Source organism: Peromyscus maniculatus, chromosome 8 (genome assembly GCF_049852395.1).
Source record: "Peromyscus maniculatus bairdii isolate BWxNUB_F1_BW_parent chromosome 8, HU_Pman_BW_mat_3.1, whole genome shotgun sequence".
Taxonomy (NCBI): domain Eukaryota; kingdom Metazoa; phylum Chordata; class Mammalia; order Rodentia; family Cricetidae; genus Peromyscus; species Peromyscus maniculatus.
This window is the reverse complement of record NC_134859.1, coordinates 82,691,480-82,717,717: the sequence shown is the minus strand read 5'-3', so window position 1 is coordinate 82,717,717 and position 26,238 is coordinate 82,691,480. Positions and strand designations below refer to the sequence as shown.

Sequence of the window (26,238 nt, the reverse complement as noted above, 5' to 3'; positions counted from 1 at the left end):
ACAGAGCTCCACCTGCCTCTACCTCCTGAGTGCCGGAACCTAAGTTGTGCACCACCAGGCTACCTCATGCCTGCCCTCTAAAAAACATGGTGTTGTAGCTGCAAAGCAAGCACTTTACCCAAGGCTGTCTCCTCATCTCCCGTTCTTGTCCCCTTAACCTGCTCACTCGGGAATTAGGCACAAGAGGAAGGAATGGTGTTGCCAGGACCCAGCACCATAATTCCATTAAGTGGGAGCTGTGCTCTGTGCTCAGAGAAGCACATTCATTATGGTATTAGGGAAACACAAGTGGGTATAGTGTGTAACACTTGTAGAAGCTGAGGCAGGAGGATCTGGTGTTTAAGTATAGCTGGGCTACCTAGTGAGAAGATCTCAGTAAAACACTTCCAGCCTTGTAAAGAACAGATTTCGCGCCTGTCATCCACACTGAGAGGTGGAGGCAGAAGTACTGATGTGAGTTCGAGATCAGCCCGGGCTACTGTATGAGACTGGATCACCAGTAAGAAAACAGACAAATGAAACACCAGGAAGTCTCTCTCAGGAGATCAAGTTATGTAGCCCAGCCCAACAAATAAGAGACCCTCCTGACCACACACTCCACCTCTAGCCAGTATCCTAAGGACCTGGGACTTCCTCTTGGCCTTCGGTTCACACCTGACTGCTGGTCCATTTACAATACAGTTCTTGGGGCCTGGAGAGATGGCACAGCAGTCCAGCTTTGCACAGGACTCATGTTGGTTCCCAGCACCAACGTGGCAGCTCACAAGTGTCTATAACTCCAATTCCAGGGAATCTGGCGCCCTCTTCTGACCTCTGCAAGCAATAGATACTCACATGGTACATACACATACATGCAAGCAAAATACTCATACATATAAATCAAATGTGTCTTAAAAAGCAAAACCTTAAAAATACAGTTCCAGCTGAGCATGGGGATGCATGCCTTTAGTCCCAGCACTCAGGAGGCACAGGCAAACAGGTAGACCTCTGTGAGTTTGAGGCCACCTTGGTCTAAATAGTAAGTTCCAGGCTAGCTAGTGAGACCTTGTCTCAAAAGACAGCAAAATATAACAACCAAAAAAGTTTGAATGAGAATAGCCATCGGCTCATAGATTTGAATGCTTAGTCACCAGGGAGTGGAACTGTTTGAAAGGATTAGAAGGGTTAAGGGGTGTGGCCTTGTTGGAGGAAGTGTGTCACTAGGGGTAGAGTTTGAGGTTTCAAAAGCCTACACCAGGCCCAGGCTCTCTGTGCCTACTGTCCATGTATCATAATGTAAAGTTCTCAGCTACCGCTCTAGTACCATGCATGCCACCATGCTCCCCACCATGATGATAATGGACTAACCTTTGAAACTCTAAGCAAGCTCCCAATCAAATGTTTTCTTTTATGAGAGTTGCCTTGTTCATGGTGTCTCTATATAGCAATAGAACAATGACTAAGATAATATATACACATTTTTTGAGACAGAGTATTGGTGGAAGTATTAAGGCCACTCCACGTAGTTAAAAGGGAGGTTTATTTTGTGGGGTAACTTACAAATAAAGGGATAGGTTACAGGGTCCGGGAGAGGTGAAGTACAGTCCAGCGGCGTTCTCTGGAGAACTCTGCTGGGTGTACCATCCAACACCCAGGCTCACCAGGAACCAAAAAAGGGCCGGTACATCCAAATCTCAGGTCTTAAGGGCTCCTGTCTCGGCCTCGCCTCAGAGGCAGGCCATAGGTAGGCATGACAGTTACCGGAAGCCTCACTGGGGGTAGTACTTCCAGGTCAAAGCTGGAACAGCTACCCACTACAACAGAGTCTCACTAGGTATCCCAAGCTGGCCTCAAACCATGCTATATCAACTTCCCTGATGTTGGAATTGCGTGCCACCATGCTGGGCATCAAACCATGGTTCTTTTCCCTCTCCTTTCTGCGCTTCTCTTTGTAATATCCCTTTCCCAAGGAGGGTCACCCCTCATGTATTCCTGGCATAAGGCTTTTGCATTCAGTTCTCCTAGGAATTACTTCCATCTGAGACCTTTTCTATCTCCTCTCCCAGGACTCAGTGTGTCCATTCAGCTGGTTAGGGAGCCCTTCTGGGGGTCCCTGTAACATCCCACAAACCTCTCTTATATTTCAGGGAGTACTCTGTACCACGAATGCTTGTCTATGATCCTTCCAGACAGGAGCTCCTGGCTGACAAAGCCTCAGAGTTGTGCCCACAATTATGTTCTCAGGCCTGAGCAGGACCTGGCTGATCTTCTGCTAACTGAGCCAGCCCCTTGGCCGCTTAAGTACTTTCCTCTGCTTCTGTTTACCCTTAAGGTAAAGAAGAAAGTTCCTTTATTTTTAGACAGGGTTTCCCTGAGTAGCTCAGGCTAGCCTGGAGTGCACTATGGAGCCCACGCTGGACTTAAATTTGTGATTCTCTTTCCTCTGCTTCCCTATTCTTGAGATTATAGGCATGTGCTACTATGCCTGAATCATGAAAATAGTTCTTTACATTTTTTAATTTATATTTTACTAATTTTTTTAATTGTGTATGTGTGTTATTTTTAATAATGGGGGGAGGGGTGTGCTCATCCCTGGAGGCCAGATGCATCAGATCCCTGGACCTACAGGTGGTTGTGAGCCACCCAGTGTGGATGCCAGGAATCAAACTGGGTCCTCTTCAGGAACAGCACTCGCCAGGCGGCAATGGTGCACGCCTTTAATCCCACTCGGGAGGCAGAGCTGTGAGTTCGAGGCCAGCCTGGGCTACAGAGATTCAGGACAGGCACCAGAACTACAGAGAGAAACCTTATCTCAAAAAGCAAAAAAAAAAAAAAAAAAGAACAGCATTCTCTCTCTCTTTCTCTCTCTCTCTCTCTCTCTCACACACACACACACACACACACAGAGAGAGAGAGAGAGAGAGAGAGAGAGAGAGAGAGAGAGAGAGAGAGAGAGAGAGAGATCCTTCCAGACTTTACCTGGGTCTCCCTCTTTGCTTCACCGTCTTTACGCTGTGCCCTCTGGTTGGTGATCACCCTGACCTTGTTCACTGCCCTGCACATGCATCTGCTGTATGCTTGCTTCTGCACGGCCCTTGCCTCTCCCGCACTGTAACTTCTACGGGCGTCACTGCAAATTCCTTAGGTTTTCTCTACCACATTCCATGAAAATATGAACCAGCTAGTCTTGCACATACTTCTGGCTGTACTGCCTAATACATTAACACATAACAGAAACTCAGTACATTAAATAAACCATGTGATCATGACCCTACAAAATCTCTCCCCAGCCCCCACCCCCAGTCTTCAGGCCATCCCAGCTAATGTAGTTTTTTTGTTTTGCTTCTTATTTTGTTTTATTTTATTGAGACAGGGTCCTCCATAGCCTAGGCTGGTCTCAAACTTCCTATGTAGTAAGCATGGCCTTCAATTTCTCATCTTCCAGCCTCTAACTCCCCAGGGCTGGCATTTTAGGCAAGGGCTGCCATGCCCAGTTTATGTGGTGCTGGGAATGGAACCCTGGGTCTCCTCCATGCCAGGCAAGCACTCTCCCATCTGAACTCCTACCTCCTGCTGTGGTCTAAATAACTAGAAAGGGTATATCAGGATAGGCCATGGGGCAGGGAAGCCCTCATCCCAATCTTTAGCCCAAACTACATCGAGGAGGAGAGGAAGAAAAGTCAGGGTGGGGCCCTTCTAGGTGAATGCTCCCTAGAACTGTCCTCTGGGGCCTCAGGGCACTGCAGATTCTTCCTGACCTGCCACACATGTGCCACCTGCTCAGCTGGGAAATTCTCCTCAAGTGGGGTCTCCCTCCATGCCTTCAATTCTACATTCTTCTCGCCACATCTCCCAGTGGAGGCCCCGCACTGGTTAGCATGGCCTCACTGTGTCTCTCTGCCCCTTGCCCTATCATAAGCAAAGGCAGGGGGGTTGGGGATTTAGCTCAGTGGTAGAGCGCTTGCCTAACAAGCACAAGGCCCTGGGTTTGGTCCTCAGCTCTGGAAGGAAAAAAAAAAAGGCAAAGGCAGGCAGGTGGAGGACAGGGTGGGAAGCAGGATTGAGAATTGACTCAGTGTGCATTTTTTCCCCAGCATCTTTACTCATTTTAAATTCAAGAGGAGGTAAACAATGGTCCCTGGGGATCCCAGCACACTTGGGCCTGGGTGAGGAGGAACGGGAAAAAAGTGGGGGTGCTCTGGGCCATCAGCTTATCACACAAGTGCCTTTCTCCTTGAAGGGATTCTTGTCTTCTGGGATGCCTTTGAGAAGAGGGTCAGCCCCAGCTTGGGCCTCTACGTAATCCTTGATTTCCTTTCCGGTCTTGGAAATCTGTAAGATGACAAAACATGGTCACAGCTCTTGTTTGTTTCTCAGAATCCATGACATGGAATCTTAGGAAAATGGGCAGGGAAGGGTTGATGCTGTGGGATGGTCTGTATGTCAAATCACTCTGATTGGTCAATAAATAAAACACTGATTGGCCAGTGGCTAGGCAGGAAGTATAGGCGGGACTAACAGAGAAGAGAAAAGAAAGAACAGGAAGGCAGAAGGAGTCACTGCCAGCTGCCGCCATGACAAGCAGCATGTGAAGATGCCGGTAAGCCACGAGCCACGTGGCAAGGTATAGATTTATAAAAATGGATTAATTTAAGCTATAAGAACAGTTAGCAAGAAGCCTGCCATGGCCATACAGTTTGTAAGCAATATAAGTCTCTGTGTTTACTTGGTTGGGTCTGAGTGGCTGTGGGACTGGCGGGTGACAGAGATTTGTCCTGACTGTGGGCAAGGCAGGAAAACTCTAGCTACAGGTTGAGGTCAAAGAGAAAGAGGAGGTGGAGGAAAGAGGGAGGGGGAGGAGAGGGAGTCCCTTGACCTGACCCTCAAACACTTGACGGCCACCGCAGCCTGGGGCCAGTGCTGCACACACTGGGCTCCCCACAGCTCTCAGTCTCTCCCCTGTGCCCAGGAACGTGAGAGGGACCCCAACCGTCTTCTATATCCCACCCCAGTCCAGAGATCTGTCCTGGGCCTATGTCTCCTCTTAACTCCAACAGGAAGGTGAAGAAGCTGGAGGAGGAGGGACGAGGGACTCACCGGATCACGAGGGTTCTTCGCTTCCTTCTTCAGCTGCTCCACCTCCATCCTCAGCAGCTCTTTCTCACTGAGATCCTGGGCCATCCTGCCCTAGAGGGAGACCAGAGCCTTGACAGGATCCCACAATCATGAGCACTTCCCCCTCCACGCCTCCAGTTCCACACTCTCCCTGACCACACCCCCGCAATCAAGATCCCTCATTGGCTAGCATTTCCTCACAGTATCCCTCCACCCTTTGCTCTATCTAAACGAAGACTTAGGAGAAGTGGAAGTGGTCAGTGAGATAGGGTAGTTCAGTCTTTGCCCTTGGATAAGAACCTTTCTAAGAAGGAAACAGAAAAAGGAAGGGAAAATGGGTTTTTAAGTGTGGAAATCTGGGACGAAAAGTGAATGCTCCATGAAAGGATTCAGGAGGATGCTTTGTCTCTAGGTCCTGACAAGGGGACAGTATGCCTAGTGTTAAGACTATGGGTCAGCCAGAGGCCAGCTGCGACCCCCAGCTCTGCTGCTCCCTCCTGTGTGACCTTGGACAAGTCACTCAGCTTCTTTGAATCTTAGTTTTCTGGGCTGGGCGGTGGTGGCGCACACCTTTTATCCCAGCACTGGGGAGGCAGAGCCAGGCTGATCTCTGTGAGTTCAAGGCCAGCCTGGTCTCCAAAGCGAGTTCCAGGAAAGGCGCAAAGCAACACAGAGAAACCCTGTCTCGAAAAACCAAAGAAAAAAAGGAAAGAAAAAAGAATCTTAGTTTTCCCATCAGCAAATGAGTATAATAATAGGCACGTTGCTTTTATTTTTTGAGATAGTGTCTCATGTAGCCCAGGCCTCAAACCCTTTATGTAGCTGAGGATGACTTTGAACTCCCGATCCTTCTGCTTCTACCTCCTGAGTTCTGGGCACGCACCACAATACCTAGATTGTACGCTACTGAGGATGGAACCCGGGGTGTTGAGCACGCTAGACAAGCATTCTATCAACTGAGCTACCTCCCTACCCACACTGTTATTGTGAGAACTAAGAAAATAATGCATGGGGGTTGTTGGAGAGACGGCTTGGCATTTCAGAGCACTGATAGCCCTTACAGAGGACAAGGATTCAATTCCCAGCACCCACTTGTTGGCTCACAGCCATCCATAGCCCCAGTTCCAGGGGATCCAATGCCCCCTTCTAACCTCTGTGAAAACCAGGCATGCATGTGGTACACATACATTCATGCAGGGAAAACATTCATACACATGAAATAAACGAGAAAATAATGCATGGGAAACACTGCCATACTGCCTGGTACATAACACATTTCTTATTTTGATTTCTGACAGTATCATTACCATCATCCCTCAGGGTAAACCAGCCTGTTGCTTAACCCCGGTAATACCAAGACTAGACCCCAGCCCAGTGCCCCCAAAGCCTCCTTACCTGCTAGCACTCTCTCCGAAATCACCAGTCCAGGACCCAGACACGATGGTGTTTGAACCTGCTAGCGCCTCATCAGCTGAAAATCTTCAGATAAAGCAGATGGTCGGCAAAGCCTAATCTCTAATGCCTAAGCTGATCATGAGCTCAGGGTCATAAGTCCTGATTCTCCCAGGCCTTCACTCCTCCACAGCAGACACTGACTATTCTAACCACAAAGCAAAAAAACAGGCCACCTCCATTGTGGGCCCCTGCACCACCACATCAGCAGCTCTCCGTTAGTGACCCCCCCCCAATCCAACCCCATCTCACATCTCAGTCCAGCCCACATGCTCCCCTTGCCTGTCTTTGTCCATCACAGAGCCTGCTCCAAGTCTGGTCCCCCTCAGACAACACACTCCACACTAGCTCCTAGCTTTCCGTATCCAGAAGCCCTGTGCCTTCCATTAGGGGGTCCCATAATGTCACCTTCCAAGGGTCTCCAGGCTCACTCTTCACTCACTCCATGAGAACATACCCTCACTTCCAGTGCTCAACGTTCCAATCCAGGGGTTGCGGTCACCCCGATGCCATGGCCTTTGCTTCTTGGCCTCCACGCCTTCCCTGGCGTGTGGAACTGCCTTCTCTTCAGATCCCAACAACTACAACCTGCCCTTTCCCTCTCCCGTCCAGGGCTACCCGACGACGACTATGACATTTAGCAGAGCTGAGCTCCTGCTCTGACTGACATTAGTCCAGTAGCAAGGGACTCTCTGGAGGGAATGTTAAGGAACTGATGTGGTCAGTGAGGGTTCCTCTTCTGCCAGGAGGATGACGAACTGGGAGGGGGAGGGGCTGTAGAAGGCCGTCCTTTGCCCCAGGATCAAGTCCCACTCCCAGCTGGGAGCGCCAAGAACTCAAGTTTAGGACAGAATCATCAACCCGTTTGCCTCTCAGTCAATACAATGGGCCCCACTCAAGACTCTGTCCGCCAGTGATACCTCAAACCCACACATCCATCGGGAATGGTGGTGTCCCCCACCCAAGGCCTTCCTGTTGCTCATCTGCGTCCCTCATAGTTCTTATTTGGTCAGTTTCATCTTCTCCTACCTACATCAGGCACAAAGCACAGGTCCCGGGACTCCCTGCTTGACCCTTCACAGGCTTGCCCAGGCTTCTCCAGGAATTCTAGACGGTCTTCCTGGTGTCTAACCCTGATACTTCTTGCTGCTGCATGGGCTGTTTTCCATTGTTGTTGCACTGCCAGCCCCGCCCCGCCCCCCATGACTTATCTCCATATCCTATCCACCCTCCACTCCCCCATCCCTTGGTGACTCATCCCCAAGCTTCCCAAGGAAGCCCCCACCCTCTGCCCTTCCTCCCTCCTTCCATGAGTGGAAAATCCACCCCCATTGCAGGCCAGCCCCTTCCTCCTGTCTCTATGACCCCCTCCCCCCATCGACTAGCTTCCTCTCCGGGACCAGGGAGCAATCCCAGATGCCCCGACCTTGCCTTCCTTTGCCCGGTGAGATTGGGAGGTTGAGCCCCCCGAACAGGCCCCTGGCTTCCCCCTCCTTCTCCTGAGCTGGGGACAGAGAGACACAAGCCCAGGACCCAGGGTCTGACTTCCTCTTGTCCCGGAACGAGCATGCCTACCCTTTGCAGGCAAGTTTGGGTCTCTCACGCAGAGGAAACCAAAAGTAGTGAGAGGGAGGGAAAGCAGAGCGGGCCAATCAGGGGCAGGGTGAGGCTCAAAACCAGCAGGCTCCCCAGGGAACCCCACCGAGGCCGGAGCCATGGCGGAGCTGCAGCAGCTGCAGGAGTTTGACATCCCCACGGGCCGGGAGGCTCTGCGGGGCAACCACAGCGCCCTGCTGCGGGTGGCCAACTACTGCGAGGATAACTACGTGCAGGTAAGTGGAGAGAGCGCGTGCCGGGATACCCATCCCGGGAGGGGACTTGCAGCCCGGTCCCCCTCGCAGGGTCCTCTGACAGGTGCCTGTTCTGGCCTTGGCTGAGGACTCTTCAGGCTTCAACAGCGTACGTTTCCCAAGCGCCACCGCACTTCTTCTGACATAACCTCAGAGGTAGAGGATGTGTATACATCACTGTACACTTAGTCTGTTCTCCCACCGTGCCCCAGCTCATCCCTTACAAAGACCTACAAGAGCCTTTCCTCTCACGGGCGCTGGTACCCTCTGCAGGCTGGCTCTAGGGGGGTCGTCAGGAAAACTTCCACCCTCGGGAGTTTGTTCCTTGATGTTTGAGGGAGAGCAGGGCAGGGTCGGAGCAGATCGGGATGAGAGAAGAGGTCTGAGGCAGAGGCAGGGGGCTTACAGCCTGGCTGCTGAGAGCCGATGAGGAGGGAGGCACTAGGGAGCAGACTCCAATTTGTGTTTATTTGAAGATTTTGAGACAGGGTCTCCCTGTATGGCCCGGACTGTCCAGTTCACTGTAGCTCAGGTTGGTCCTCCTGTCTGAGCCCCCAGTGCTGGGATTACAGGCTCCCACCACCTCACCTGGCTGTTGTGTGTGTCATGTGTCCTCTTGTTCCGGTTTCTCAAGGCCTTGGGAAGGGAGCCCAGGGCTGTCTGGGAAGTACTTTTTTGCTGAGCTAAGCCTCACTCCAGCCTGGAGGAGTCTTGTGGATCTCATGCTTGTTCCTTAGCTTTGGTTCCTGGGGAGGGGAGAGGGGCAGGGGACCTAGCAGCTGCCCATCTGCCTCTGTCAACCCTCACAGTCACCGTGTGAGACAAAGACTGGAATTCCAAGTGTGCAAACAGCCGCTCAGGGAGGGGAGGTGACATGTCCAGGGTGACCCAGCTCTGGAACAGCAGAACCAAGCATGGCCTCCCCGCCCTCTCACCCGGGCCCCTGCCTCTCCATCCTTCTGCCTGCCTGATACGGTGTGTCACTGGGGACAGTTTATCTGCACTCTTTGTCCTCAGTTTCCTCTGCTCCGTTAAGAGTGACAGGCGAAGTCTTTGACCTCTTACCCCTGGCCAAACTGTGAGACAACACCAGGGGCCCCTTCCTATAGTAAGGGGTCTGGGAAGAGAAGAGGAGCAAATGCCTGTGGGAAAGGGCATCTCTCTGTACCCTGCCCCCAACAGACTCTTTTTGTCCCCAGTCCTGTGAGGTGAGGACCGTTCATGGGTCACAATGAGGAAGCTGAGGTTTGGAAAGGGTTAAACTGTGCTCCCAGAGGCCTCCAAGATAGTCACCAGGACAGGATTCAAACTCCGAATTCTAGCTGGTTGTGGTGGTCCATACCCATGATCTCAGCACTGGGGAGGCTACAGCAGGGGGATCTCCAAAAGTTCAAGACCTGCCTTATAGTCTCCACATAAGTGAGCCCAAGCCAGTCAGGGTTACTTAGCACGACACTGCCTCAAAGAGCCCAAAACAACAAATCAAAACCCCAAACAAAAAGCAGCCAGAGTTCTGACTCAGAGTCCAGTTACTAACCCTTTAGACCACAGTGCTACCTTCCATGTCATTCTGCTGTGTGTGTGTGTGATGCTGAGTGTAGCTAGATGTACACCTAGACTGTAGCTAGATGATCTGGCATGTGGCTTATAAACCAGCTCTGCCCCGGCCTGCCCCCCACCCCCAGCACTTCGGCATGCTCCCCTGGCAGGGATGGAAGCGGTCCTTTCCTACACCCCCAAGTCCTGCTGGTGGATCCAATCCCATGTGTACAATTGGTGTGCACACAGGAACTGAAGCCACAAGGCTGAGTCCCCAGGTCTTCCATCTATCCACTTAGGAATCTATGGTGAGGTTCCCATTGGTCTTTCTTTCTTTCTTTCTCTCTTTCTCTTTCTCTTCCTTCCTTCCTTTCTGTCCTGTCTGTCTCTCTATACTTCAGGCTGGCCTTGAATTCCTGACCTGTCTGCCGCAGCTGCAGAAGACTGGGATTACAGGCCTGTGCCAGCATTTGGGGGTGGGTGGAGTTCCTCTGAGGTTCTATACCTTCTCCAAACAAGTATGAACTGGAACAATGTGTTGAAGCAGTTGCCCAGGCCCACCATCCTGTAAGAAAGGCAGCATAAATGCAGCTATTATTGCTGCTGTTACCATTCCATTGTGAAGGACTAACGGAACCCACTCTATTGGGGTGACAGCCTTGGCAGACACTCGGGGGATCAGAAACCCTGACCCAGGTTGGAATCCCTGCCTTCCTTTGTGCAGAGTGCTGCCTCCTAGACCGTACAATCAATGACCATCCCTGCCTGTCTGTCTACAGAGGAAAGTGTAGGGTGATGTCTTTTCTAAGGTCTCCATCCCATCCTTCCCCACTAATGAGTAGTCAGAAGCCCAAGGGGAAAGGCAGCGGGTGGATGGGTCAAGTGTAGGGTTCTCAGTCAGGGTTGACTGAGTGTACAAACAGGGTCATTTGCATGATAAACACCCAGCTTAGATGAAGGGTCCCAGACTCTTATTCCTCCAGACTTCACTGTGGGTCAAGACCAAAGCTAGAGGGTAAAGACATCTGGAGATACCCAGAGCAGACAACTCTTGTTTTGGTTGCTAAGTCCGTGTGCTGTGCTGGGGAGGGAACAGTCCAGGAGCAGAGGGGGCCGGTTTTATTACCCTTTAAGCCAAGATCTAGAACAAAGCCTGTAGTCCTTTCTAGTTTCTTTGCCTATTCAAGGCTTTGGGTGGCATATGCTGATGAAATGTAAATTTTCATTGCATATGCAGATTATATGTAAATAGGCACAAATGAACATCGCTTTCCTGCTGTCAGAACAGAAAAGCAGGGAGGGGAGGACCATGGCATGGGTTTTCCAGAAGGTTCTAGTTCAGACTACACAAGAGGAATCCAGCTCTCACTGAGGACACAGCTCTCGCAGTGCCGGTGACAGGTCCTATGGAGTACACAAAGTTCCGAGCCAGGAGGCCGCAGGGTATACACCCTGGCCTGCCTCCTCTGCTCTGGACTTGTCTCTGCCCCTCCCCCGCCTCCAGAAAGGGACAGGCTTCAGTGGGCAGGCTCATGGTCGATGGCGAAGGAGGAAGCGGCTTGGGGAAGCAAGAGACCCAAGAAGGTTTACCCAGCCCCCAAGTCTGGTCTGGGACCCAAAAAAAAAAAAAAAGTTCTTTTGTCTTTAGCCACTCTCTGGCCACCCCTTTTCCACTGACTGGCAGTGTGGCACTGGCTAGTGTCTGGCATGCAGTAGGAAGCTGCCTAACTCCTGCTGGGTTCCCCTTCGACCTGCCCATCGGCCAACACATGCATAGTTATTTCCTATCTTCGGTGTGGTGGGGACTATGCCAGCAAAGGATGCCGGAAAGGATGGACCAGCTCTCTGTTTTTGTGGTGCTTATATTTGGCTGGAGGGGGGAGCTGGAAAAAAAAAAAAAAAGGGACAGGAAGTACAGGCACCAAGGCCCCGAGGTGGAAACGATCCAGCTTGTTAGAGAACAGAACCCCAGTGGCCAGGATGGCTGGAGAGGAGCAACGGGGGTGTGTAACGGGGAGGGGGTGTTTTAAAGCCAAGTGTGGTTGCACACACCTGTAATCCTAGCACTTCGGAGATGGAAGCAGGAGAATCAGGAGTTCGAGGCCAGCCTTGGTTACAACAGAGTTTGAGGCCTGGACTACATGAAACCCTGTCACAAAAAAAAGAAAAACATTCTGGTTCTGGGACACAGAGTCCTTTTCTAAGTTCTTACACACCTGCCTGTGGATGGCGGCTAAAGAAGTTCAAGGCCAGCTGGGGGCTGTTAGGCTCTGGCCTTCCTCCGAGGGGGCTTTGGTTTGCAGGTTTAGGGTAAGGGTGTGGTATTGGTTGGTTGGTTTTTACATTTAGTTATGTCTCCTCAGGCCAGCATCACCTTCCTCTTTCCTTTCTACTCCTCACCATCCAGCCTGCAAAGAGGCACTTGCTGAGGAAGGCAGTAGGGTCTGGTCCTCTCAACTCAATCCTCACCTCAACTATTGGAGGAGAGGACCCCTCCCCATCCCCACAGGCAATTCTCCCAGGCTGCAGACATGTTTACCTAACACCCCTTGTAACCCTCTTACTACAACATCATCCTTCCGGAAGCTACCTCAAGCATCTAAGGACTGTGGCGTTCTCCAAGTTCAGCTCCCGCCTTCCTTAGATTCTCTTCTGGTCCCACCAGACCTTGCCTAGGAAGCAGTGGAATGTGCTGGCCTCAAGCCAAGGCTGTGTGTATTTCAGGCCACAGACAAGCGGAAGGCATTAGAAGAGACCATGGCTTTCACCACCCAGGCCCTGGCCAGTGTGGCCTACCAAGTGGGTAACCTGGCTGGGCATACTCTTCGAATGCTGGACCTACAGGGCGCTGCCCTGCGGCAGGTAGAAGCCAAGATCAGCACGCTGAGCCAGGTAAGGGTGTGGGGAGGCGTCCCCTTTCAGCCCTCTCTAGTCTCTTTAGTCCCACTCAAATATTCGCTACAAGAGTTTCTTGCTTTTCTCCATGTCCACAGAATGTTGGCACCTTCTGAACCTTGGAGACCTCCATCATGGCTATGTCTTAGTGTGGTCCTTGATACCCCATTAAGTGCAAAATTCTCTGAAAGCGCTCTCTCCCTCTCTCTCTCTCTCTCTCTCTCTCTCTCTCTCTCTCTCTCTCTCTCTCTCTCTCTCTCTCTCCCTGGATATGTAGAAGCTTTGTCTGCCGGTCACAGTACCTGCAGAGATCAGGAGAGACTAAAGGCCATCCCATTATTGGAATATAGGCAATGATTATAGGCAATGATTATAGGCAATGATTAGTAAGTGTCCTCCCCTTGGCTAGGCAAGCCCATTTTCAGCCCCAGAGGGATCCCTGACACCATCATACCGAGTCCCTACCCTTGGCCCACAAATACCCTCAGCCTTCCTTCCTGGATTCTTGACCCTGCAGGGCACATGTATTCGTGAAATTACACTTTTGGTCTGACCATATGTCCCCAAGGGGTCAGCGTATAGGGTGTGTCTTCCTCTTCCTCCTGAAGATCCAAGGTCCCACCCCTCAAGGCCTGAGGGAACATTCCAAGAGGAAGCTAATTCACATGTTTGTCCCCTAGAGGGGAGAGCTGACTTAGTTACAATTCTCTGCCACCTCCACACTGTGTCCTTCTGCTCCAAAGGCTGCCCTGTCCTTCAATCCCTTCCCAGCCTCCCCAGGGATGTTGTTTTCCCTTTTCTTCTTCTGTTTCCTGGACAGCTAATAATAACCTTGTCCTCTTCCACCAGGAAGTTGCTCCAAAGTGCCTTCATCCTCTCTGCTGCTCTTTTCCCAATTGCTGTATGGCTACCAGGACGGGTGGGGGGTGAGGTGGGGGACGGGGAGAACGGATGGACGGACAACGACACACAAAACCTCCTCTGGATTTCCCTGACTCCCATGATCCCCATTCTTTCCTCCTCCTTTCTTTCTTTCGAGACAGGGTCTCACTGTGTAGTCGTAGCTGGCCTGGAACTCATCATCAAAACCAAGTTGGCCTCAAACTCACAGAGACCTATCTACCTGCCTCCGCCTCCTGAGTGCAAGGTTTCTCCCTCTCTTAAAGGGAGTGGTGTTGGACAGGCTGCCCCTCACTGTCACCTCCCCACCCTGTCACGCAGATGGTGAACATGCATATGGAAAAGGTGGCCAGAAGGGAGATTGGCACCTTGGCTACCGTCATGCGGCTGCCTCCTGGCCAGAAGGTCATCCCTCCCGAGAGCCTACCTCCCCTCACTCCCTACCACAGAAGACCCCTCAACTTTGGCTGCTTGGATGACGTTGGCCATGGAATCAAGGTAAAGGGAAGCTTTACCCTTTCCACTTTTTACCGTCCCCACGGCCCACCCTTTCCTGCCAGGGAGCTCCCGCCTGTCTCCTTCCCAAGCTCTAGTCCTCCCTCACAGCCCCTGCCTCTCTCACACTTCCATGGCCAGGAGCCGCGGCCTAAGCCCCTCACTCTCCCAAGGTCCCTAACTGCCCTCTGCTCCGTACTCAGACACTCTGCTTCCAAAGATCACGAGCTGCCCCTGCCCCCACCATGGGCACTGGGTGTGTGTGTGTGTGTGTGTGTGTGTGTGTGTGTGTGTGTGAAGGGGAAGAGGGTGGAGGGATGGCGTCAGGACCTGTGCCTGAGAACCGCTTCTCAGCCACATGAGAACAGCAACTTCCTCTGTCTGGGGGTTTGAGGTCACGGCTCTAAGAAGTCACCCCAGAATGCTGGTGGGAGGGGCAGGAGGCAGCAACAGAGAGCAGCTGGTGGAGGGGACATAGTTCATGTTGTCACCTTTTGTCACCACTCCTTCCTAGCAGATTCGAAGCTCTCCTGGGTCTTAACCTCTTGTATTATGGCAGCCCCCCCCACACACACACACAAGGGAGAACAAGTCTTCCCCTCAGCTCCCAGGTCCCCGTAAGTTCTTTCTGCAATCCAACCTTCTCATCTTTTTTTCTTTTGACGGTGCTGTGGATGGAACCCAGGTCTCCCATAAGCTCAGCACAAGCTCCAGCCCTGAACTCTATGCCCAGCCTCCACCCTCTCCTTTATGCCTCAGGTTCCCTCTGTCTTGTCTCTAGAGAGGCAGGGTGACAGAGAACATGGGCCCCAGGTGCTCATCCTGGGGGAAGTCCCGAAGTCAGAGACGTCTCTTGCATTGGGGGCTGCCCTCTATCAACGACTCTCCTAAGTGTCTTAGGTTCTGCCATCCCTCTGCCTTGAATTTGGGGAGGTCAGTCCCATAAGTTTATGGAAATGAGTTCTGTGTGATGTGTCTCCCTTCTCCACTCTTGCTGGAGGAGACCTCGAGTCAGAGCTAAGGACCACCAAAGCCACCCAGATCCTTGCAGAGTTGCTATAGTGTGGGGGTGCAAAGTCTCCGTGGCTATGCAGAGGAAGTGGCCTTTAGACTAGTCTGTGCTTGCGGGTTTCTTTCGGTGGGGGTGGGTGGCTCTGTGGGACCCGCTGCAGACTTAAGGCCCTGTGGCGCCGGCAAGGACACCCGCGTCTGGGGTGGGGGTAGGGCGGGAGGCGGGTTGGAAAGTGGAAGTAGGAACTTGCTGAGTCTGGCTAGTCCTCCCAGGTCTCGTTCGGCCCTCCCCCAATCCCTCTTAGGGATGAGGGTGAGGTTTGCTCCCCTAGCCTCAGATGTCAACCCTCCCCCCAGGACTTGAGCACGCAGCTGTCGCGGACCGGGACCCTGTCTCGCAAGAGCATCAAGGCACCTGCTACACCTGCTTCCGCCACGCTGGGGTGAGGCCTCCCGGCCATTCCCATCAGCTCTGCCCAGGCCCTGTGGTTCTCAACTGCCCCCCTACCCCTTGCCCGCAGCACCTAGCGCCTTGGTGCTCCTGAGCCTGGCACCCAGCTTGTCCCTCCACGAGCTACCCCGGTCCTGCTCGGCAGAGGCCCCCCCTCTCCCTCCTCATGCCACGCTGCTCCACCCCCAGGAGACCACCCCGGATCCCCGAGCCGGTGCAGCTGCCCTCCGTGCCCGACGGCAAGCTCTCCGCTGCCTCCTCCGCGTCTTCCTTGGCCTCGGCGGGGTGAGTGCTTGAGTCTAGTGGGGGGTAGACAGTAGGTGGAATTTTAGAGGGGGGGGGTTCCTGCCAGACCTCTGGGGTTGAGACCTAAGGACCGCTGGGTGGGAAAAATAATGAGGCCAGATTTTGGGTTGGAGGGGCCCCTTGGGGGATGCTGAGTTAGAAGGCTCCCCTCATCTGCGTGTTCTCTGGTCTTTAGCAGTGCGGAAGGTGCCGGTGGGATCCCCCAATCCAAGGGACAGGCAGCATCTAACACCCCGCCTCCTCCACCTCTAGCTCCTGCCACCCCGCCCCCTCCACTTCTAGCTCCTGCCATCCCGCCCCCTCCACCTCTAGCACTGGCAACCCCGCCCCCTCCACCTCTAGCTCCTGCCACCCCGCCCCCTCCACCTCTAGCTCCTGCCACCCCGCCCCCTCCACCTCTAGCACTGGCAACCCCGCCTCCTCCAGCAGCCTCCGCTGAGGTCTTCTTACCGCCTCCTCCGCTGGACGTGTCCCAGTCCCCTCCAGGTAAGAAGTGCCCATCCCCCCTCACCCCCACCCACTAGAGATTCTCATCCATCCTTTGGGGCTCCAACCTTGTGCTCCTCCGGAACCCCAGGGAATCAGTGAACCGAGCCTGTTTTACACTGGCCCTGTGTTTGGAGCTTCTCATTTGAAGTTAACTTTGACAAGGCCGTTATAGGCTTAACCCGCCTGGGTAAGGGTTGCCCAGCAGGGTCTGCCTACCCTGTGCCGAGTCCTTCCAAGCACCACCAATGGGCTGGGGGCATTGTGGGTGACGACACACACTGGTTAGATCCTGAGGACGGTGCCACCATACATGTACGACATACACACACATGTATTTTTTTTTTCTGCCTTCCCAGAAGCAGAGCTGCCCCTGCCCCCTCCTCCAGCTCTGGAGGGGGATGAACTGGGGCTGCTGCCTCCGCCCCCACCAGGTTTTGGACCAGATGAGCCCAGCTGGGTCCCTGCTGCCTACTTGGAGAAAGGTACCGTCCTCTTAGGACTGAAAAGCACCAGGCTCTATTGCCAGGTTTCTGGCCTCTGTTGCCCTGACCCAGGGGCATTCGCTCTCCCTGCTAAAGGTGTGACCCTATTTTGTCTCTCCATCCCCTTCCTTTGGGAACTGAGTTCTGAAGCCTGCTAGGAAAAGAGCAGCTGGCCTGGTGTTGAATATTGCCTGGGCTGGGGAGGGATGTAAAGGCTCGGACGCTCTTCCTACAGTCTTCTCCCCACATGCTCCCTAGAGCGCTGTATTAGGGCTCCTGTACCACTGGGGGAGCAGAGGACCCTCTCGCAAGCTTTTCTTTCCTGCCCTGCAGTGGTGACATTATACCCATACACCCGCCAGAAGGACAACGAGCTCTCCTTCTCCGAGGGCACCGTCATCTGCGTCACACGCCGCTACTCCGACGGCTGGTGTGAGGGGGTCAGCTCAGAGGGCGCTGGATTCTTCCCAGGGAACTACGTGGAGCCCAGCTGCTGACAGATCCGTCCCTGCACCAACCCAGCACTGCCTCAGTGGGCCTCCTGAGTCCCAAGAAGCCAGCTCCGCAGCCAAGGCTGGACTAAGGACCTGTCTACCTCTTGGGCTGTGAATGGTGTTCGGTCCCTGCTCCACACAGCAGTGGGGAAGTGTGTGTCTGGGGTCGGGGGCGGGGGGGGGGGGGAGGGGGGAGAGGCTAGAGAGAGGTGGTACACAAGAGAATTGCTGCAGATGGGGGACCCCCCCCCTGAAAAAAAAAACTAAAAGCCAAGAAGTTCAGGCACCTTGCCCAGAGGACCCCTAGCTCATAAAGAGCAAGTTGCCAGCTTTGAATAAAACTGATGGCCTCCTGATTCTTGCCCCGCAGGGCTAGAGGGCCAGGGTTTTGTAATGGAAAGGGACATCAAGAGAGCCCTGCAGACTGACCCAGGAGGACCTTTCCATCCCAGTCCTCTTTAGGGTTCCCACTAGACCCCAGCCGTCACAGACGGCCACTCACGGCATCTTTCAAAACCCTTTTGCCGCTTGCTTTGCGTTCAGTCTGGGCTCCTCAAGCATCCTCCACTTAAATGTGGCTGACAGCTAAGGGCACCTTTTCACCCCTCCCTCCGACTGCGGCGACGGCGGCGCTAGAAATGAGTCAGTTCGTCCCCCTTCACCTCCTTTATAGGTCTGAAATACCAGAAGGGGGAGGGGCTTGGGTTTCCCTGGCTCTACGTAAAAACATGGCTTTCTGTTCCATAAGGGCGGAGGGAGGGGTGGGGGACGGAGGACGGCTTTGGTGAAGTCCCTGGTCTCTTGCTGTGGTAGATGAGGATGGAGTGAGATTGGTCACACTCTCCGAGGTCATTGGTTGGCTCTACCTCGTCCCACCAGCAGGAGGTTGGCTGCTCCCTCTGGCTTTTTCTTCCTTTGGGGGGTGTCTGGCATGGTGGGCGGGGGAAGGGAAGCAAGGCGCGACCCCGCGCAGCAGCGGATCGCGGTGGCTGGCGCAAAATCAAGGATGCTTTGGAGCTGTCTCCCGAGAGCATCGCGGGTCTGCGCAAGGAAGCCGGCGCTGGCATGCGGACTGGGGCGGGGGGCCGGGGTGGTGGCTCCTGAGTCCGATTGAAAGAAGACTAGGTAGGGGAAGTTACGCGGTCGAAGCGGCAGCTGAAGTAGTGGGGAGATATCCCTTCTCCCAGCTGCCAGGAGCCCCTTCCTCTCAGTTCGAGGGACACTGCCTGCCTTCCAAGGGGTGCTCGCCACTTCCTGGAGAAGAGGCAGCCGAGCTGTGGTAACTGCATAGATAGGGACGGCTCCTAGTCTCCGCTCCTAGACCACAAGCGGACAAAATTCCAGAAATGCCCAGAGGAACATAGCAGAGCGAAGAGGAAGGAGTGAAACCAGGTGGTCTTAACCAATTCCCAGTCCTGCGCCCCGCCCCCTCCGCCGGTTTGTCCCCGGGTACCCCTCGCAGGTGATGTTCAACACATCTTCAGCACCTGTTGCAGATGTTGGCGCACGTCTGCGGCCGTTTCCCAGGGCACCACGTGGGCGCGGAAGGAGCTGGGGTCGGCCTTCTGTGCCTCCTGGATGAGGCGGTGCATGGGGTAACCGCGGCGCGGGAAGGCCACGTCCCCGCCCGCCAGCAGCCCCATGGGGCAGAAGTCATTTGCACCATCGCCCACGTAGAAGAGGCGCTCGAAGTGCACGCCGTCGCGGGCCCGCTCACGGAGGTATTCGCTGAGCACCTTGTGCTTGCACATGTTGGCGGGGCAGCGCGGGCAGCTGTGCGTGTGGAAGGGCCGCAGCGTCAGCTGTCCCCGCGCGTCGGGCCCGGATGGGTTGCTGAGGATGCGGCGGAATAAGCTGTGGTGGCCAGCGGCACGCAGGGCACTCTCCACACCGAAGGTGTTGGCATCCGAAATGAGAATAACCTCGAAGCAGGAGCCCTGCTTGGCTACGAACTGCAGCAAATCGCCCATGCCTGGCGACAGGGGGATGGTCTCGTAGACGGCGCGCAGGTCCCGGGGCCGTACGCCCTGCTCACCCAGGTACTTGAAGACGCGTTGCATGTACTCATTGTAGTAGCCCTCGCGGTAGGTGGCTCGCAGGCTCTCGGGTAGTTGCTGGCCTGGCGCCGCGCGCACGATCGAGTCGTCGCTGTTTTCGTCCACGATGGTCTCATCGAAGTCGAAGGTCAGGAGGAAGCGAGGCGCGCCGGGCGCAGCCATCCTGCCGTCCTGGGAGCAGGGGGGAGAGGAGCAGGAGGAGGGGGCAAGCGAAAGGTGGCGCGGCGGGAGCCGGCCGGGGAGAGCCTGGTTAGCGGGCCACAGCCAGGATCGCTGGCACATCCAAGACCTGAGGAGGACCCAAGGCTGGTTAAGTCGGAGATGGAACCGATGTGGGGCCCACACCCCACCGTCCCTTGCCCGTCTCTCAGTTAATCGTGGGGGGGTTGACGCAAGGGGTCCATACTGGTCTCGAAGCCAAAGGCTTCTTGGTTTTTTGATTCTGCCTCTCTCATGGGTTCCCTGGGGCTTTAGCAGCTGTCAGCTTAGGAGAAAAGGGAGGCGTGGCTTGTCAGGGATCACTCCCTGAGGTTCCTTAACTGATTTGGCGTCACCAAGGCGGGTGGGCAATGAGTGTCAGGTCTTTCCCCGGGGAGCCTAGACGTGAGCTCTCAAGTGCCAGGCTTGGAAAGCCAGGTTCCAGATCCTGCTAGGTCCTGGCCAGAGAACTAGATCTGAGCCCTTGAAAGGACCAGGGAGGTGTGCAGACCACACAAGACCCAGGGAGGCTCTTTGGGAGCTTCCAGCCAGAGGGCCCTGGGCAGGGGGGCTTGGGGATGAGACATGGCTCCTCCAGGGAGTGACTGTAGGGCCCTGGTGCTGCTGCTAATCACTTGCCAATTCCCTGGGAAGACCGTGTCAGCAGGTGGGGTTTCTGCCAGAGTCCGAAGCAAGCAGGCAGCAGGAGAAGCAATGGGGGCCCCCCTCGCCAGGCCACGACATACCTGGGGGACAGGTAGGGGAGAGGGAAGAGAGCAGCAGTGTCTGGCAAGGGCAGAGAGGGAGGGAGGGGCAGGTAGCTAGCAGGAGGGGCCACTGGGGAGGGGGTATTTAGGAGGAAGTCAAGCAGGGGAGAGCGGACTACTGGAACAGTGTGGGCGCCTTAGGTAGTGGGACTCTGGGCCAAGGGGGAACAGCATGGGAAGGATGGGGGAACGGTGGGGGTATTGGGGCACAAAGAGAGAGGCAAGCACACAGACACAGCGGGAGCCCCCATCTACACGGCCCTGCCACCTCTGTTGGCCAGCAGCTGTCCGGGAGGGGCAGAGTGACAGACCCTGGAAGTCCTAGACTATCCACCATACCGCTTGTCTGTCTGCCTCTCTGCAAGAGCTTCCTGTCCCAGCTCACCCACGTGGAACCTGGTTTCCCGTCACACAATCACACCCACTTCTTTCTTTTTAAAGAAAGGGTCTCATGGAGCTCAGGCTGACCTCAAACATGCCCTGTAGTGGTACCCCCTCACCCACTATTACTTCTGATAACTTTTGGTAAAACAGCAACAGTTTCAGTCATTTCAGAGTTGGGATTGGAATGTGGCTCTCTGGCTCCCCTAAAAGGACCGTCCCTTCCACTGTGTCCCTCTGGTAGTCGCCTGGGGGAGTTTCAGTGGCATGAGGTCTCTGTTGCTGAGGATATAAGGTACCAGGACCCACACCAGAGAAATGTCTAGGGATTCACAGAGCGCCAGTGGAGAGGGCAAATCTGAACGGGCCTGGGGAGGAGGGTTCCTCCTATCTCAGGGTGGAGAAGCTGGGGCATGAGGTCTCCTCCTGAAGGGTCCCACTTACCCTAGATAGGCATCGTAGGCCAACAGCTGGAAGACACCCGCTCATTGTCAGGATATTATGCTGGGCACCACCTCTAGAAACTGTGTTGGTCTCAAGCTTTCATCCAGAGTTCCTGAAATAAACAAACAAACAAAAAACCCCACAAAAGTCCACACCTGTTCATTTGGGGTGTGTTGGCGCACACCTTTAATCTCAGCACTTGGGAAGGAGGCAGAAGCAGATGGATCTATTGAGTTTGAGGCCAGCCTGGTCTACATAGTGGGTTCTAAGACAGCCAGGGATATGTAGAGAGACCCTGTCTCAAAAACCAGCTTCCCTTTTACCACTGATGCCCACCTGACTGGATTTCCTCAAGCACGGGCGTCACTCCCAGGTTCTCAGCAAGAGCAAGCTCTTGCTATTAACACTCCTGGCCAGTTCCGGGGCTCACCAGAGAGGTAACAAGGGGGCACACCTGGAGATCCAGACAGGCTAAGGGACTTACTCAAATCCCACTCACTCAAAGTGGCTGAGGCTTTTCCAAACCAGATCTCAGAGGCTGGTCCAGGGCTTCTTCCTCCCGTATGAACTTTGCCCACACACGGGTAGGGCAATGTCACAGTTTACCAGTCAGTCAGTCACCTTTATTCCCAATCTCATTCATGGTTCGTTAGACCGGTGAAGGCAGAGAACAGAGGGATTCATTCACTTCCCAGAGGCTGTGTTGTTTAAGCAGTGTGGCCTTTGGTTCATGAATGCTTCACCACTGTCTAGAGGCTGAGAGCCCTGGGCTTTACATGAGATATGAGACTTACCTCCGTCACTAACCGTGTTCAGGGGTCTCACCAACAAGACCTCTACTAGAAACCTCTACTAGAGTTTAGGTGACCCGGTCTGGTCTTTTGGTTGGGGCCTTCATCATTGCAGCTACGCAGGTTACCATCTACAGCTTCTGGTGCCTCCCTTCTCCCCTACCTCTCCACCCCCAGGTTGAGAGACCAGAGGTCAGTCAGCCTCTTAAACTTGGAAAGATACAGCTTGGAATCGGAAAGATACCAGAGAAGAGACAGCAAAGAGCTGGCTGGCTGCTGCCCTCTAGTGGTGACAATAGGTGGCGCGGCAAAGTCTGACTTTGTCAAGGTGACGTTCCCTGACCATCCCAGGGCAGCGGAGGCAACTGCCTCCAGAATAAACGAGGAGAGGACGAGGTGGACACCGGCTCTGGAACCGTCTTTATAGAGAGACGCATCACTGGCTACCCTCGGTTCCTCAAAGCGAAGCTTTAGAGACGGGAAGTGACTTTTAGTGCTGCCCCCACCCCACCCCCAATTTATAGCTAGTGACTGGAAGGAGGCAATAAAGCTCACCAGCAAAAAATGGTAGTGTCCTGTGAAACAACATTGTTGAGATAGTGCAAGAGAAGGGGATGGGGATAAGGACAAGGGAATGGCATGCAGGGGATATTAGAGGAACTGTCAGTCAGAATCCTAGCTGATATAACCTTTGTCCCAGGACAAGCGTTAGGAGAAGGGGGGGGGCACACCCATTGTAAAAAGCAATCTCAGAGGGATAGCATCAGGGCAGGAGGAGAAGGGGGGGCGCAGATACAAAGACACAAATGGCCACACCAGCAGCCACACAGACCAACTTTCTTTTCTCTCAGCATTTCTTCCTTCCCTCCGTCCCTTCCATAATCAGGACTGACCACCAGTCTTTGCAGGTATTATACAGCACACCCTTATTATACAGTACTTTTGCTTTTAATTTTGAGACAGGGTGACCCAACATGGCCTTGAACTCAGCATCCTGAGTAATGAATACCCTGCCCTGCTAAGATAAATTTTCATCTCTTGGGGGGTGGGGTCAACTATTTGCCTGTCTTCCTTTTAAAAAAATTATATTAATCTTATGCTTAAAACCTCTCATGTCTCACAGTAGTAGACACAATTATGTTTTTACCTAATACTAGTGAGCGTTTACAGAAATCTTCATTTTTGTGTTGGAGACGGCCTCACTACCTAACCCTGGCTGTCCTGCAACTTTCTATGTAGACCAGGCTGGCCTCAAACTGCCTGCCTCTGCCTCCCAAGTGCTGGGATTAGAGTCCAGCACTGCCACTCCTGGTAATCTTGTTTCTTTTTTATCTGCAGAGCAGTAAGCCAGGCCTCCAGGGTTTCTTCCCAGAAGCTAAGGCAGTCTTACTGTGACACCCCACATCCCAGCCCCACAGCTGGGGAAGCATACATCCCTAGTTGTTTTTTGTTTGTTTGTTTAGTTTTTTTTTTTTTTTTGAGACAGGGTTTCTCTGTGTAGTTTTGTGCCTTTTCTGGAACTCACTTGGTAGCCCAGGCTGGCCTCGAGCTCACAGAGTGCTGGGATTAAAGGCATTCGCCACCACCACCCGGCTCATCCCTAGTTGTTATTTGGCTTCATAACATTTGAAAAGGTCAATGGCAGTAGCCTGGCCTGGTGATGCAGGAGATGTAGTTCGAGACCAGCTTGAACTACACAAAAAGTTCCTGTTTCAAACAACAACCACACACACACAAGTCATTCACTCCTGACAGGTTTTGTATGAGTGATAAAATCCTGTGTGGTGCCAGACAGTGGTGGTACATACCTTTAATCCCAACACTCAGGAGGCAGAGGCAGGGGAATCTCTTAAATTCAAGGCCAGCCTCGTCTAAATAGTGAGTTCCAGGACAGCCAGGATTACTCAGAGAAACCCTGTCTCAAAACAAACAAAAACAAAAAACCAACAACAACAACAAAAATCCCTTGTGGAGACAGGATTTGAGTTTCTTCAGCATGTTAGCAGGGAGAGGAAGCAGATTTTCTGGGGCGGAAAGTATTCTTTTCTAGTCCCACCTAAGACCAACTTTTGTGGCCCTGATTCCATAGATCACAGGCTCCCAGCCTGCTCCCTCCCTCCGTTGACACAATTTTTTTTTTCCCATACAGGGTCCCTCTGTGTAGCTTTGGTGCCTGTCCTGGATCTCACTCTGTAGACCAGGCTGGCCTGGAACTCAGAGGTCCGCCTTGAATCCTGGCATGAAAGGTGTGCACCACCACCTCTCCCAGAGACAAATACTCAGTTAAATCTGTGGGAAGGTGGGGTAGGTGTGTGTCTGTGTGTCTTAAGCTCTAGGCTTGAATTCTCCGAATGGAGGATAGGGTAGAAAAGTTTGGGGAGTTTTCCACGAGAAACATGCAGGCTGAGAATGGGGGTGAGGACTTCAGAAATATCACAGTGGCGAGCGCTCTCTGCTCCAAGAGTAAGTATATGCCCACCACTAGAAATCAGATCGCACAGTTAAGCTGGGATTCCTTTCCCTAACCCTCACAACTTCCCGAACGCCTTTCTCGTTCAAAGAGACTCAGAGAGGTCCGGCTGACATCACGGGCGTCACACAGCATCAGAACCAGGATTAGACCTCAGGGGTCTCTACTCTCTGAACCTCCCCGTTTGCTCCAGAGACTCTGTAATGTTCCCTGTCCTGGCTCGCTAGGGAGTAATGATCTATGCCCTGGTGCCGGTGAGGAATCTGGGACTAGGCGTCGCCTCTGGGGTCCCCTGCTTGGGTAGACGAGCAGAGGTTGATCTTCACTGGGTAGGGGCAGGGAGATGGCAGCTGCCGGTGGGGTAGCAGGAGAGATATTTTTAGAGGTGACTGGAAAGCAAGCACTCTGGCACACCCCCAGCTGGCGGGCACTTCGCTCTAATGCGGGCGGGGGGTGCGCAGCTCGGGGAGAAGGGAGGACTTGTGGGTGGCGGGGAGCTAGGATAGTCCCCGAAGATGAAGGGGCACTGGGCTCCATGAGCCTGGTGAAGAAGGGGGCTCAGTTCTCTGCCCCAGGGGCTACCCCACCACCAAGCGCATGAAACACCCTCAAACTCCACACGGCCCCCACCCCAACATTGAGATCGCGATCCTCACGAAGCCCAGGACTCACGCGGGGCAGCGGCGGCCGCGCTGTCCGTCCCGGTTGAGTTTGGAGTGGAAGTAGTGGGAAGGGGGCTAGTTAAGGGGTTTGGGGGGCAGGATGGAGCAAGGGGTACTTACGGGAATTGGGGAGGACGCAGTCTTATCCACCCCCGGATTTCTGAGCTCCGGCTCACGCGTCCCTCCAGTCCTGAGGGACCGTGGATGATGTGCCTCTGTTCCGTCCCTTCCACCTGCCCTCCATCCCCGGGGCCGCCGCCGCGTCCCCTTTAAATGCCGGGGAGCCGGAGCCGGAGCCGCGGCGGGCGCTGCGGCAGCCGCAGCACCCGGGCCCACCGCAGTCCCCGCACGTCACAAGCGCTCAGCCAATCACCGCGGCGCCGGCGCACATCAAAGGGGCGGGCTCCCAGCGGGCCACGCCTCCCGGCTCTCCCCGAGGCCGCGCGAGCGGCGGTGGGACTGGGCGGGCTGGACGGGTGGAGCGTGGCGCGTCCCGTCCGAGGAGCGTGGCTGCGGGGCACCCTCTGCGTGCGCGTGGCACGTGCGTGAGTCGCTGTCACACTGCCCGCCTCCTGCCGGGCTCGGCGTGGGGCATCTGCACGCAGCCTCCTCCACCGCCCGCCGCCGCCGGTCCGCCTGGTCGCTGAGCTCCGCGGGACAGCTTGGTGACCGGAACCGCAGAGCCGCACGCCGTCCACGTGCGTCGAGCTCGGTGTCCTCTGCCCTTCCGGGAGGAGCCACGGCGTCCCACCGAGTCTTCGGAACCTTGTCCCCCAGATTGCCGGGTACCCGTGCTTGCCGGCAGAGGGGGGCTTCTCTCACCCAGCACCGCGTAAACACGGAGTTGGAGAGCCAACACTGTACATAGCGGTGCGAATAAAAAGCCCCGCTTTCTCTACGTCCCGAGAGTGTGTTCCTAACCTCATTCCTCTCTCGGGAGCTTTCCCATCCTTTCCAGCCCTCATATTATGATTGAGAGAGAGGAGGTGAAACCTGGATTTCCTGAGCCC

The 26,238-nt window shown here is 54.2% G+C and overlaps 3 protein-coding genes across 11 annotated transcripts; 1 reads left to right on the top strand and 2 right to left on the bottom strand.

Moving 5' to 3' along the window:
- Nucleotides 1-4,057: 4,057 nt before the first annotated feature.
- Gngt2 (G protein subunit gamma transducin 2) lies at nt 4,058-8,142 on the bottom strand. 6 transcript variants are annotated; one of them, XM_076543207.1, is made up of 4 exons: nt 8,122-8,142; nt 6,490-6,573; nt 5,077-5,166; nt 4,058-4,311 (listed from the first exon to the last, which is right to left on the bottom strand). In XM_076543207.1, the coding sequence occupies exons 3-4, from the start codon at nt 5,158-5,160 to the stop codon at nt 4,186-4,188; spliced, it is 210 nt and encodes a 69-aa protein (XP_076399322.1). In that variant the 5' UTR covers nt 5,161-5,166; nt 6,490-6,573; nt 8,122-8,142; the 3' UTR covers nt 4,058-4,185. The 6 variants fall into 6 exon arrangements, with proteins under 6 accessions (XP_076399322.1, XP_076399321.1, XP_042138606.1 ...); XM_076543206.1 differs by lacking the exon at nt 8,122-8,142 and adding an exon at nt 7,973-8,095; XM_042282672.2 differs by lacking the exon at nt 8,122-8,142 and adding an exon at nt 7,004-7,734 and having other exon boundaries at nt 6,490-6,694.
- A 104-nt stretch (nt 8,143-8,246) lies between these two features.
- Abi3 (ABI family member 3) lies at nt 8,247-17,635 on the top strand. Of its 2 annotated transcripts, none has more exons than XM_076543204.1 (8): nt 8,247-8,378; nt 12,660-12,827; nt 14,052-14,228; nt 15,594-15,679; nt 15,877-15,972; nt 16,172-16,479; nt 16,839-16,964; nt 17,298-17,635. In XM_076543204.1, exons 1-8 carry the CDS (start codon nt 8,262-8,264, stop codon nt 17,459-17,461), a joined length of 1,242 nt encoding a protein of 413 aa, XP_076399319.1. In that variant the 5' UTR covers nt 8,247-8,261; the 3' UTR covers nt 17,462-17,635. The 2 variants fall into 2 exon arrangements, with proteins under 2 accessions (XP_076399319.1, XP_076399318.1); XM_076543203.1 differs by having other exon boundaries at nt 16,169-16,479.
- Nucleotides 17,636-18,109: 474 nt separating this feature from the next.
- Phospho1 (phosphoethanolamine/phosphocholine phosphatase 1) lies at nt 18,110-25,850 on the bottom strand. 3 transcript variants are annotated; one of them, XM_042282671.2, is made up of 4 exons: nt 25,349-25,578; nt 21,306-21,417; nt 20,353-20,459; nt 18,110-19,804 (listed from the first exon to the last, which is right to left on the bottom strand). In XM_042282671.2, the coding sequence occupies exons 2-4, from the start codon at nt 21,348-21,350 to the stop codon at nt 18,928-18,930; spliced, it is 1,029 nt and encodes a 342-aa protein (XP_042138605.1). In that variant the 5' UTR covers nt 21,351-21,417; nt 25,349-25,578; the 3' UTR covers nt 18,110-18,927. The 3 variants fall into 3 exon arrangements, with proteins under 3 accessions (XP_042138605.1, XP_006971985.1, XP_006971986.1); XM_006971923.4 differs by lacking the exon at nt 20,353-20,459 and having other exon boundaries at nt 25,349-25,850; XM_006971924.4 differs by lacking the exon at nt 20,353-20,459 and having other exon boundaries at nt 18,110-19,686; nt 25,349-25,573.
- Nucleotides 25,851-26,238: the final 388 nt, after the last annotated feature.

Excerpts from the sequence above, each read along its gene's own strand:
- Gngt2 (XM_076543207.1), bottom strand. The coding sequence starts at position 5,160 with ATGGCCCAGGATCTCAGTGAGAAAGAGCTGCTGAGGATGGAGGTGGAG. Across the intron at positions 4,312-5,076 it reads CGAAGAACCCTCGTGATCCG|ATTTCCAAGACCGGAAAGGA; the intron begins GTGAGTCCCTCG and ends GTCATCTTACAG.
- Abi3 (XM_076543203.1), top strand. The coding sequence starts at position 8,262 with ATGGCGGAGCTGCAGCAGCTGCAGGAGTTTGACATCCCCACGGGCCGG. Across the intron at positions 16,480-16,838 it reads CGTGTCCCAGTCCCCTCCAG|AAGCAGAGCTGCCCCTGCCC; the intron begins GTAAGAAGTGCC and ends CTGCCTTCCCAG. Across the intron at positions 16,965-17,297 it reads TGCTGCCTACTTGGAGAAAG|TGGTGACATTATACCCATAC; the intron begins GTACCGTCCTCT and ends CCTGCCCTGCAG.
- Phospho1 (XM_042282671.2), bottom strand. The coding sequence starts at position 21,350 with ATGAGCGGGTGTCTTCCAGCTGTTGGCCTACGATGCCTATCTAGG. Across the intron at positions 20,460-21,305 it reads GCCTACGATGCCTATCTAGG|GTATGTCGTGGCCTGGCGAG; the intron begins GTAAGTGGGACC and ends CCTGTCCCCCAG. Across the intron at positions 19,805-20,352 it reads ACGGTCTTCCCAGGGAATTG|GTCTTGGATGTGCCAGCGAT; the intron begins GCAAGTGATTAG and ends GGTCCTCCTCAG.